The following is an 11,467-nucleotide window of genomic DNA, read 5'->3' on the forward strand; positions in this document are numbered from 1 at the left end:
CCCAGGCTCCCCCCCGACCCCAGCGCGGGGCCCAGGGGACCCCAGACCGGGAGTGGGACGGGGGAGATGGCTGCAAACCCGCAGCTCTTTCCATCCCCACCCAGCTGGGCCGAGCTGCCGTGGCACGGGTGGCCGTCATCGCGCGGGGCCAAGGCCACCCACGCTCCACGTGCTCGGCCAGGGCTCCCTTGGCAGCCCGGGGGATCTGCCCCTTGGTCCCCTCTGCCCACTGCTCTCTGCCCAGCAGAGATGGCCCTGGCAGGGGACAGGGACCAGGAGCCAGTGGGAGGATGGTGGCTCTGGGGTGACAGCACCCATGAGTGCCACAGCCACGGGTTCCCACCTCTGGCTTCATCCCACGGCCCCACATCACCCACTCCAGCCCACTGCCACCCTGCCCGCAAGCCAGGGCCTGGCCGCATCCTGCCCCTGCCCGCCAGCTGCAGGGAAGCCGACGCAGAGCATCAGCCCCCGGTGCCACTGACCTGGCCAGCAGCGGGGTCTGGCGATGACTCACGTGCCACTGTCCCACCACGAGGACGCGATGCCAGGACCAACCCGCGGTGCCCGGAGCAGGCGGTGGGATGCTCCTCCATCACCCCACCGGTGAGCGCCGGAGCCGAAGCCCACTCCTTCCCCGGGCATGGCCGGTGCCTGCCGTGCCGGGGGGCTATTTCTGGGCGAGCGTCGGTCCTGGGGGAGCGGCGTCCCCGGCTTCGCCGCCGTCCGTTAGCAACGAGGAACAACAGTCACCCCCAAACAGAAGCCGCGCGGTGATAACCCGGCGGGTCGGAGGCATCCGGAGAGGCAGGAAGGAGCCCGGCAGAAGGAAATATTGGATGGAGCAACATAAACACGGCAGCCGGAGCGAGCTCCGCCCCAGCGCGGCCCCGGTGAAAGGCGCTGCCGCGGCGTGGGGCGCGCAGAGCGTCGGCGGGATGGAGAAGGGCAGCTACACCATGGCCAAGTTTGGTCTGGAGGCCAAGGAGGCGATGCCCAGGCGGGACTGCGGTTTTTACATGAAGTACATCTTCCTCTTCACCTCCCTCATCCAGTTCCTCATCATCCTGGGGCTGGTGCTGTTCATGGTGTACGGCAACGCGCAGGCGGGCACCGACACGCACCTCCGCCTGCTGAAGGACCAGCTCCAGGATCGCTACCACAAGATCATCACCCTCAGCGGGAGGAACCTCAACCTGACCCACACCCTCAACGCCACCCTCAAGGAGAAGCAGGGGCTGCAGGCGCTCGCCCAGAAGGTGCAGCGGGACCTGGAGAAGTGCAACAGCACCCAGGCTCCCAACCCCATCCCCAAGGTGAGACCCCAACCCCATCCCCAAGGTGAGACCCCAACCCCGACCCCAACCCTATCCCCAAGGTGAGACCCCCCACCCCGCCACAACCCCCAGTGCCGGAGGGAGCGACCCACCCATGGGTGCCAGGGGCTGCGAGGGGCCGGGACCTCACCTCAGCAGGGATGGACGAGGGGGTGCAGGGGGGCTGGTGATGCTGGCGTGCCCCCCTCGCCGGCCCTGGGGGGGCTCTCAGCGCTGCCATCCCGGAGGCAGCCCCCAGCCGAGGGGGTTCCCACCTCGCAGCCCTCCTCATCCTCCCCAGCCCCCTGCCCTTGCCAGCCCCCCACGTTCTCACCACCACCCCGGGGGAGTGAGGCAATGCCGGGGGGGGTCCTTGTGGGATTCTCTGACACCCCTCCTCCTCTTCCTCCCCCCACCTCAGCTGCAGGAGATGATGAAGATCATCTTCTACCAGAAGACAAAGCTGGACGAGTGCCACATGACCATCAGCCTCATCAACGCCAGCTGCAGCGGTAAGGGAGCCCCCCCCCCTCACCCCGCCCTGGCTGCCCCCCACCCTGGGGACCCCCAGCATTCCCCGATAAGGGACCCCCCCTCACCCCGCCCTGGCTGCCCCCCACCCTGGGGACCCCCAGCACCCCTCAGAGACCCCGCCGCAGCCTGTGCAGGGGGTCTGCCCCCTTCGCTGGGCCAGGCAGGGGGGGGTCACCCCGAGATGTGGGGTGGGAGTCGGGGGGGGAACCACGCACCCCAACCCCGCGTCCCCCCCCACCCCAGCCGAGAAGGCGCTGCTGCGGAGCCAGCTGGACCAGACAGCCCTGGCCAAGAAGGAGCTGGAGGAAAACTGCCGCAAAGCGGCTGCCACGCTGACCAAAGCCACCCAGGAGCAGGAGAGCTGCCAGCGGGACCTCCTCACCACCAAGACGGTCTGCGAGTCCACCAGAACCAACCTGGAGCTGCTGAAGCACGAGTGCAGCTCGCTGCGGTCCGACGTCAGCTACTCCTTCCAGCGCATCAAGGACACGCTCAGCCCCTACAGCTGCAGCGCGGTCCACGAGCAGCTCAACTGGCTGACGCAGAGGACCGAGCAGCTCTTCCTCTGGCAGCAGGAACGGGAGACCAAGTACGTGGGGAAGAGCGTCTGCGACATGAACCTGCTCCAGTGTCACGTCAACTGCTCCAGGGAGAAGCAGGAGCTGGAGAAGCGGCTGCAGGACGTCGACAAGCAGGTCAAGGGCGGCCAGGAGGAGAGGAAGAAGCTGCTGGCGGAGAAGGAGCAGCTCGGCAAGCAGCTGGAGGAGAAGAGCAGAGCCGCCGCGCAGGCCGGGTACTTCAAGGAGCAGCTCAGCATCTGCATGGGCTCCAAGGTGAGCGAGCTGCAGGGGCACGGGGACAGAATCACAGAATCACAGAATGTTTGGAGTTGGCAGAGACCTCTGGGGTCCCCCAGCCCAGCCCCCTGCCCAAGCAGGGTCACCCAGAGCAGGCTGTAGAGGACCTTGTCCAGGCGGGGCTGGAATATCTCCAGAGAAGGAGACTCCACCACTGTCCCTGGGCACCGCCGCGAGCCCACGAGGCCGGGCGCGTTCGGCTTTCTTTTGCACGTGCACGGTCACACGCGCGTATTTCTCTTGCCAACGCGCTTCTGCGCGGCCACGAGCGCAGCCCGGGCAGGGAGAAGCCGCGGCAGCACCCTGGGGTGCCCCTCGCCTGGGGTGCCGGCGCTGACGCCCACCGCCTGCTCTCCTCCGCAGATGGACGCCTTCTTCGACGTCACGGGCTCGCGGGTGCCGGGGAGCGGCACGCGGCCGGGACCCTTCGCCAGCACGGGCTCCTACGCCGATGTCCTGAGGAACCAGGGCATCTTCGGGAACATGGGTGAGTCCCGGGGCGGGGGGCTCGCTGTGGGACCGTGTCCCCCCACCGGAGCCAGCCCGGCTCAGGTCCCGCTGCTCCGTCCCACCAGGCAAAATCAACGCGGAGGAGATCCAGCGCTCGGTGCAGAAGATCATGGAGCAGTACACGTCCACCCTGAAGAACCCCAGGTGAGGGGGCCGGCGCGGGACCCTGCCGGGCTTGAGGGGGGGAGGGGGCTGGGGGCACTGGGGGCCTGATCCTGCCCTCTCCGCAGCAGCTAACGGACAAGCGGCACAAGGAAAACAGCAGTGAGGGGCTCCAGGACAAGCCCAGGAGCTGCTTTCCCCGGCACGGACGGCAAACCCCGACCGGTAGCCAGCAGCCGGCACCACCGCCGTCCTCCCCCCACCTCGCAGGGGCCACCAGGATGGCGGCGGCCAGGGCCACCCTCCCCTGTCCCCTTCCCCGAGCCCCCACGCTCGTCCCCTCCCGCACACCCGCCGCCCCCGTGCATGTACCCGTACGCTTGGAGCCGGGGCAGCCGGCAGCTGTAAATACAGCCGGCGCTGAGCACCGACACAGCTCGCCGCACGTGTGCCTGGATGCCTACGGCGGGGGGGACGCGGAGGTCACGGCCGGGATGGGGAGCGGGAACGTCCCGTCCCGGCTTCACCCGCACCGTCGGGGCGGGAAGCGTGCGAGGCCAATCGAGCGGGAAGCCCTTGGCCCCATCCTGCCAGCGCGCCCGCTCGGCACGCCGGGGCGTGGGGCCGGGGCGTGGGGCCGGGGCGCAGGACGCGCCGAGGGCGGTGATGAATTCCCGGCTGCCACCTCGCTGATTTACAGCCGGGCTTCCCGCTCCTTCCTGTCCAAGGAGCCTTTCCTGCCCGCCCGCACGCCATCCCCCGCCAGCACCTCACCGGCAACACACGGCGCTCCCGCCGCCGCCCCGGCCCCCACCAGCACCCCCCGGTCCCACTCGGGTCACTGCCAAGTCCCATTTGGGTCCCCCAGGTCCCACTCAGGTCCCCACCAAGTCCCACTCAGGTCCCCCATGTTCCATTTGGGTGCCCCAGATCCCACTCGGGTCCCCCATGCCCAATTTGGGCCCCCCAGGTCGCACTCGGGTCCTCCAGATCCCACTCAGGTCCCCGCCAAGTCCCATTTGGGTCCCCCAGGTCCCACTCGGGTCCCCCATGTTCCATTTGGGTGCCCCAGATCCCACTCGGGTCCCCCATGCCCAATTTGGGTGCCCCATGTCCCACTCAGGCCCCTGCCAAGTCCCATTTAGGTTCCCCAGATCCCACTCGGGTCCCCGCCAAGTCCCATTTGGGTCCCCCAGGTCCCACTCGGGTCCCTGCCAAGTCCCATTTGGGTCCCCCAGGTCCCACTGGGGTCCCCCAGGTCCCCTTGGGGTTTCCCAGATCCCACTCAGGTTCCCCATGTCCCACTCGGGTCCCCCCTATGTCCCTTTTGGGTCCCCCATGTCCCACTCAGGTCCCCCCCAGGTCCCACTCAGGTCCCCCATCCCCCATGTCCCATTTGGGTCACCCATGTCCCATTTGGGTCCCCCAGGTCCCACTCGGGTCCCCCCCAGGTCCCACTCGGGTCCCCGATGCCGCAGCCCTCCCGGGACAGACGCAGCCACGCGCTCCCACCGCCCTCCGCTGCCCTCGGGGACGGCACCGGGTCCCCCCGTCCCTGCTCAGCCCCTGGCAGAGCCAGGGTGGGATCGGGGTGACAGAGGGGCTCCCCGCTCTCCCAGCTGCTCCCATGCCACCTGGGTGGGGGGTCCGGGGGGGCCGCTCACTGCCAGAGGGTTTCCTGGAGCTCCACTATAAATAACCCCGGAGCACCCGGCGCTTCCGGAGTGGGAGACCCGGGGGGTCCCCAGCAAGCCCCCACCTTTGGGGTTGCAGAGCCCAAAGCTGCCACGTGGACACAGGAGCTGGGGGGATCCCCGGGCTGGGGCTGTGCCCTGGGGGGGTCCCCAAGAGCCCCACACCACGTCCCCAGGGCTGGGGGTGCACTTGGGGCGGCAGGATGGACCCGCCGCGATCCTGAACCCTGCGTGTCCCCCCCCCCGGCACGGGGCGGGGGTGCCCCAGGGGGGCAGCCCGGGGGGGCTGTTCCCTCCCAGCCGCTCCAGCTCCTTGTTTGTCCTCCCGGCCAGGAAACAGGGCCTCTCCAAGTGGTTTTTTTCCACGTCTGGGGCTGGGGACGCGCTCCCCCCCAGCCAGGAAAACACGGCAGCCCAGCACGGGGACACCGAGCCCTGCGGCACCGGGGACCGGGGACAGACGCCGGAGCCACCCAAGGCACCACGGTTTAATGCTAGCACGGAGCCAAGCGCTCCCCAGCCCCACGGTCCTCAACGCCGGTGGCACCGCGGCCAGGGGACCCCCCCCCCCACCCCCGATGCCGTGGCCCCGTCACTTGCCGACGCAGAAGTCCCTGAAGATGATGTCCAGGACGTCGTCGGCGCCCACGTGGCCGGTGATGCGGCCCAGGTGCCGCCTCGCCACCCGCAGCCGCTCGGCCGCCAGCCCCAGGTCGCGGCGGCGGTCGCGGCCGTAGCGCGCCAAGGCCGCGGCGCAGTCGCCGAGGTGAAGGCTGTGCCGGCTCTGCGTCAGGCTGGGCGAGCCTGCCAGGGGGTCTCCACACCTGGGGACGGGGGGGGGGAAACCAGCCTGGAGCACCCCCACCCCGAGGCGGGACGGGGTGGCCGGTGTCCCCCCCCCCGCTTCGCCGTGCCCCCCGCACTCACAGCCGCACCAGCTGCCGCGCCAGCAGCTCCAGGAGGCGGCCGAGCCCCTCGCCCGTCTCGCAGGAGAGGAGGGCGGCGGGGGGCAAGGGGTCCCCCCGGGCGCAGGCGTCGCGCAGGGCCGCCCCGTCGCCCCGCAGCAGGTCGGCTTTGTTGAGCACCAGGATGCAGGGGGTGGCGGTGGGGGGCAGCAGGGACCCCAGGGCAGCCCCCAGCCCGGCCGGCTCGGTGGGCACCGCTGTGGCATCCAGCACGGCCAGCACCAGGTCTGCTTGCTGCAACCTAGGGGGGGGGGGGAAACGGGGCAGGGGGAGGGGCCGCATCCTGCTGCCTCCCAGCCCCCACGGCATGGGGGACCCCAGCCCGGCCCCCCGGCCTCACCGGTCCCGTGCGCGGCTGACCCCCTCCCGCTCGACGGGGTCGGTGGCATCGCGGAGCCCGGCCGTGTCGCTCAGCACCAGCGGGTAACCGCCGACGTTCAGGGCCACCTCCACCACGTCCCGCGTCGTCCCCGCCACCGGTGACACGATGGCTGCCGGCCGCTGGCCTGGGGGGGAGGCGACGCGACGCAGGGGACGCTGCTGGGGACCCCCCTGCCCTTGCAGTGGCGGGCACAGGGGCTGCTGTCCCCGGGGACGGGGGACCCCAGCCCAGCCGCAGGCAGCCCCCCCCCGCGCCCCACTCACACAGCAGGTTGAGCAGGCTGCTCTTGCCCACGTTGGGGGGGCCGGCGATGACGGCGCGGACCCCCCCGCGCAGCAGCTCCCCGCGGCGCCCGTCCCGCAGGTGGGCACCGATCTCCCGCTCCAGCGCCCGCACCGTGGCATCCACTGCGGGGGGGACAGAGCCGGGGGGGAGGACGTGGCGGGGTTGGGGGGACGTGGGCACAGCGGGGACCGAGCGTCCTGACCCCCCCCCCCACCGCCCCGCCAGCCTCACCCTGCGACAAGACCTCTTCCTCCACGTTGTCATCCTCGCTGAAGTCGATGTAGGCTTCAAGGTGGGCGAGAGCCTGGGGGTGGGGAGGGGGTCAGCCCAGCCCCGCGTCCCCAAGTCACCGCGTGCTGCCGGAGGGGCCCAGGCGGGCGGACCCCCGCCCGCGCCCCGACGCCCTTACCCGGGTGAGGGTCTCGCTCCAGCACTGGTAGAGCCGGCCCAGCTCGCCCTCCGTCTGCCGCAGCGCCTGCCGCCGCTGCGCCTCCGTCTCCGCCCGGATCAGGTCCCCGAGCCCCTCGGCCGCCGTCAGGTCCAGCTTCCCGCGGCGGAAGGCTCGGCGCGTGAACTCGCCGGGCTCGGCGGGACGCAGCCCGGGCAGCCGCCCTGCCAGCGCCGCGGTCACCCCCCCTGTCCCCCAGCCGCCGGGACCCTCCGGCAGCACCGCAGTGGGGGCACGACCCGAGGGGAGCCGTGGGGGGGGGGATGGGATGGGGGGAGGCTCACCCAGCGCCCGCAGCACCCCGCTCACCACTGCCGGCCCACCGTGCACGTGCAGCTCGGCGCAGTCCTCCCCGGTGAAGCTCTGGGGACCTGCAGAGTCGGGGTATGGCTGAGCCCCCCGCGCTGGCACACCCCATCCCTTCCCCTCCCGGGCTGCACGCATGCCTCTGAGCCCCGGGGGCTTTTGGGGGGCTCAGGAGAGACCCTTGCTCGCTGCTGTGGCTCCACAGGATCGGTGCAAAGGGGCCAGCGCTGAGCCAGGACCATCCCTGCTGGCATCCACGCTCAGCCGGTGTCACGGTGCCGGGGAAGCCGAGGGTGGCTGTGCTGGGCACCGGGACCCCGCGCTGGGCACCGAGACCCCTCCACTGGGCACTGAGACCCCTCACTGGGCACCGAGACCCCTCCACCAGGCACTGAGATCCCCCCACCAGGCACCGAGACCCCTCCACTGGGCACCAAGATCCCTCACTGGGCACCGAGACCCCTCTACTGGGCACCAAGACCCCTCACCGGGCACCGAGCACCGACGCCAGCCCACCTGGGAACCAGACGACGAGGCCGCGGTCAAGGGTCTCGCCGGTGGCGGGGTCGCGGATGCGCCGCAGGGCCAGGACGCGGGGCGGGGGCGGCTGGGGGTGCCCGGTGAGGGTCTGCAGGGCCCCCCGGCTGCCCGGCCCGCTGGCGCGGATGACGGCCACCCCGCAGCGGCCATGGCCCGAGGACACGGCGAAGACGGTGTCCCCCCACGGCGCCGAGCACAGGGGCTGCGCCCACCTGCGACGGGGCAGGGGTGGGGGGGTCGCCCACCCACACCCCCCGGACGGGGCAGGGAGGGTGCAGGGACCCACAAACCCCCCCATTCACCCCCGAGACCCCTCCCCACGCACCCCCACAGACCCAAGGGGGCTCTTACCCTATGCCCCCCCGAGAGCCAGGGGTGCAGCGCTTCTTTCTGCAGCCCCCCCCACCCCAGCGTGCACCCCTCTCCGGGCACCCATTTACCTCTGCAGCCCCCCTACCCAGGGTTGCACCCCTCCCCGCGCACCCCTTTACCTCTGCAGCCCCCCAACCCGGGTTGTACCCCTCCCCGTGCCCCCTTTACCCCCGCAGCCCCCCCGGCCTGAAAGCGCAGCCCCCTCCGTGCACACCCCCTTCTCCACGGGTGCCCCTTTGCTTCGAGGTGCATCGTCACCCCCCCCAAAGCACCAGGGCGCACCCCCCTTTCCCCGTGCACCCTCCCACGAGGGTCGCCCCCTTCCCACGCACCCCCTGCCCAAGTGCTGCCCCCCCCCGTGTACCGGCCCTACACCGGAGTACCTCCACCCCCAGGGGTACCTCCACCCCAGGCGCACCCCCCCTCCGTGCACCCCCTCCCCAGAGCCCCCCCCCCACCCCGGGGTGTCCCCAACCTGCGTCCCGCCACGCTCAGCGCCCTCCGCAGCGCCATAGCCCCCGCCGGCCTCAGCGCAGGCGCCTCGCCCCGCCCACCCGCGCGTCTCGATTGGCCAGAGAGCCAGAAGAGGGCGGGCCTCACGCCCAAACCCCGCTTCTGATTGGCTATTCCGCCAGTAATGGCTCCGCTCCGCCTGAGGCTGTGCTGGAGGCGATTGCTTCCGCCCAGCGCGGGGCGCGGGGCTGCCCCGTGGGTCCCTGCCCGTCCTCGCCGCGCTGCCCGGGCTGCGGCTCCCCCCTGCTCCCCCTGAGGCTCTGCGCGCCCGCTCGCCCCCCGGGTTCCGCCCCCGCGGGGTGCAGGGTGTGGGGATGCAGTGGGACCCCCCCCCGGGGGTCCCCCAGGTACGGGGCCGGACACCCGCGCCCCACGGCTGCATCCTAAAAATCACCCCCAGCCCCTGAGGACCCTGAGGTGGGGGGGTCTCCCGTGTGCGGAGGCGGGGGGGGGGGGGGGGCAGCACCCACGTCCGCCCATGGCAGAGCCCATCGCTGCCCAGTCCCCGTCCTACTGTCCCCTCTGCACCCACTGCTGTCCCCGTCCCTCGGGGTGGGGGGGGGTCCCTTGCCCCCACACCGACACAGGCTGTCCAGGAGCGCTCGGGCTTTTCGGGGACCCCTGCGCACCCCGGGGGGGTCCCTGCGCTAGGCACTCCCATGCCCCGAGGAGGCTGAGCCCCGCCGAGCCGAAGCTGCTCTTCCCCCCGGCGAACCTCCGCCACGTCCCGAGGGTCTCAACCCCGCCGGGGGCCGGGGCCGACCCCTGGGCTGCCGGGTGGGGGTCCCCCAGGCCGTCCCCGCCGTGGGGGCCGGGAGGGGCCCGCAGCCGCCCGCGCCCCCGCCGCTCCGTGAACCATAGAAATTTTCCCCCAGAGGCATCACGGCGCGGCGCCCGCCCGCCCCGCTCCCCGCCCCTGCCCGGGGTTGGGGGACCCCATCCCCGTCGCCCCCCCGCTCCGGGGTCGGGACCTGGGGGGCCCAACCAGCCGGAGCACAGGGGCTGGGGTGCGGGCATCCAGGGCGATGGGGGTCCCCCCTGCTCTGGGGGGGGGTCTCCCTCCGCGGTCCCCCCAAATCTTGGCTCAGTTTGGAGCGGGTTTGGGTCAGCTGGGGCGGGCGGCGGGGTGGGGACAGACGGGGGGGGGCGGCGGGGGGGAGCGGGGGGGCGGCCGTGCAGACAAAGGCGCTGGAGCAGGGAGGAGCGAGCAGCAGCATGGCCGGGGTGCGGGCAGGGATGAGGGCCGGGATGAGGGCCGGGATGCTGGAGTCCCTGGGATGCTGGCAGGGATGCAGGCAGGGATGAGGACCAGGATGCTGGCAGGGATGCAGGCAGAGAGGAGGATGAGGATGCTGACCAGGATGTGGGCAGGGATGCTGGAATCACTGGGATGCTGGCAGGGATGCAGGCAGGGATGCTGGAATCCCCAAGATGTGTCCAGGGATGAGGGCAAGGATGAGGACCGGGATGCTGGCAGGGATGCGGGCAGGGATGCTGGAATCCCCAGGATGTGGGCAGGGATGCAGACAGAGATCCGGGCAGGGATGCTGGATTCCCTGGGATACTGTCAGGGATGCAGGAAGGGATATGGGCAGGGATGCTGGAATCCCCAGGATGCAGGCAGGGATACTGTCAGGGTAGCAGGAAGGGATGCGGGCAGGGATGCGGGCAGGGATGCGGGCAGGGATTTGGGCAGGGATACGGGCAGGGATGCGGGCAGGGATGCTGGAATCCCCGGCACGCTGAAGACCCATCAACGCCGCCTCCTGTGCTAAATCCCTGCGGACACCCCCAAACCCCCCCCGAGCCCCCCCATGCTCTGTGGGCAGCGGGAACCCAGAGGAGGAGCCGCGGCAGGGAGCATCGGCGGGGAGCGGCCCGGCTCTGGGGGGGTCTCCCCGGGGGTTTTGGGGTCCTCGGATGCAGCACACACCCCTCAAACCCCTGCAAGGCCCCCGGTAGCCGACCAGCCCGGACCCCCTCCCCACCCGGAGGTGCAGAAGCTTTTCCTTGTGCCCCCCCTCCTCGCTCCCTCCAGCTCTGAGCCTTCCCCTCCCCACCCAGCAGCTGGACCTGGCCCACGGGGGTCCCAGGAGAGTCGTGGGGGGGGATCGGGCTCTGCCAGCCCCCCTAGGCGGGGGGGTGGGGGGGGTACCCTACGCCCAGCCAAGACAGGGACAGCGGCCAGGCCTGGCCTGGGAGACGCGCCAGTCTGTCCCCCCCCCTCCAGCTGCCGGGAGGGAGATGCCAGAGGAGGGGACGGCTCCTTGTGTCACCCTTCATCAGCGCTGGCACCCAGCCCCTGCCCCAAAATAGCCGCGGGCGTGCGCGGAGCCGGGGGGGGGCGGGGAGCAGGACCTGCCACAGGGGTGCCCCCACCCCAACGCCCACACTGCTGAGGGGCTCGGGGGGGGGGGGGGGTGCCCGGCCGGGCTGCGCTGGGCCCCGGGACCCTCCAGCTCTGTGGGGGCTGGGGGGGGGGCTGGGTGGGGGCTGGGTGAGGGTCCCCCCCCCGAGTGACCAGGGCTGGACTGAGGGGGGGCAGAGGAGGGCTCCCGAAAGGTCAGGGAGGCAAAGTGCAGCCCCGCTCCGGTTACCGGCTTGGCCCCCCCCCTCCCCGGGCGCTCCAGGGAACAGCCTGAC

At 71.8% G+C, this 11,467-nt stretch overlaps 2 protein-coding genes across 3 annotated transcripts; one reads left to right on the forward strand and one right to left on the reverse strand.

Annotated features, from left to right (window-relative positions):
- The first annotated feature begins 824 nt into the window (after positions 1 to 824).
- On the forward strand, positions 825 to 3,539 carry PLVAP (plasmalemma vesicle associated protein). Of its 2 annotated transcripts, none has more exons than XM_075444442.1 (6): positions 825 to 1,316; positions 1,738 to 1,828; positions 2,094 to 2,683; positions 3,071 to 3,194; positions 3,283 to 3,361; positions 3,451 to 3,539. In XM_075444442.1, the coding sequence occupies exons 1-6, from the start codon at positions 840 to 842 to the stop codon at positions 3,452 to 3,454; spliced, it is 1,365 nt and encodes a 454-aa protein (XP_075300557.1). In that variant the 5' UTR covers positions 825 to 839; the 3' UTR covers positions 3,455 to 3,539. The 2 variants fall into 2 exon arrangements, with proteins under 2 accessions (XP_075300557.1, XP_075300556.1); XM_075444441.1 differs by having other exon boundaries at positions 3,448 to 3,534.
- A 2,054-nt stretch (positions 3,540 to 5,593) lies between these two features.
- On the reverse strand, positions 5,594 to 8,834 carry GTPBP3 (GTP binding protein 3, mitochondrial). Its single transcript, XM_075444137.1, has 9 exons — positions 8,787 to 8,834; positions 7,916 to 8,151; positions 7,378 to 7,464; positions 7,055 to 7,257; positions 6,877 to 6,949; positions 6,624 to 6,767; positions 6,319 to 6,484; positions 5,941 to 6,219; positions 5,594 to 5,837 (listed from the first exon to the last, which is right to left on the reverse strand). Exons 1-9 carry the CDS (start codon positions 8,822 to 8,824, stop codon positions 5,606 to 5,608), a joined length of 1,458 nt encoding a protein of 485 aa, XP_075300252.1. The 5' UTR covers positions 8,825 to 8,834; the 3' UTR covers positions 5,594 to 5,605.
- Between the last annotated feature and the right edge of the window lie 2,633 nt (positions 8,835 to 11,467).

This window comes from Opisthocomus hoazin, chromosome 27 (assembly GCF_030867145.1).
Source record: "Opisthocomus hoazin isolate bOpiHoa1 chromosome 27, bOpiHoa1.hap1, whole genome shotgun sequence".
NCBI lineage: Eukaryota > Metazoa > Chordata > Aves > Opisthocomiformes > Opisthocomidae > Opisthocomus > Opisthocomus hoazin.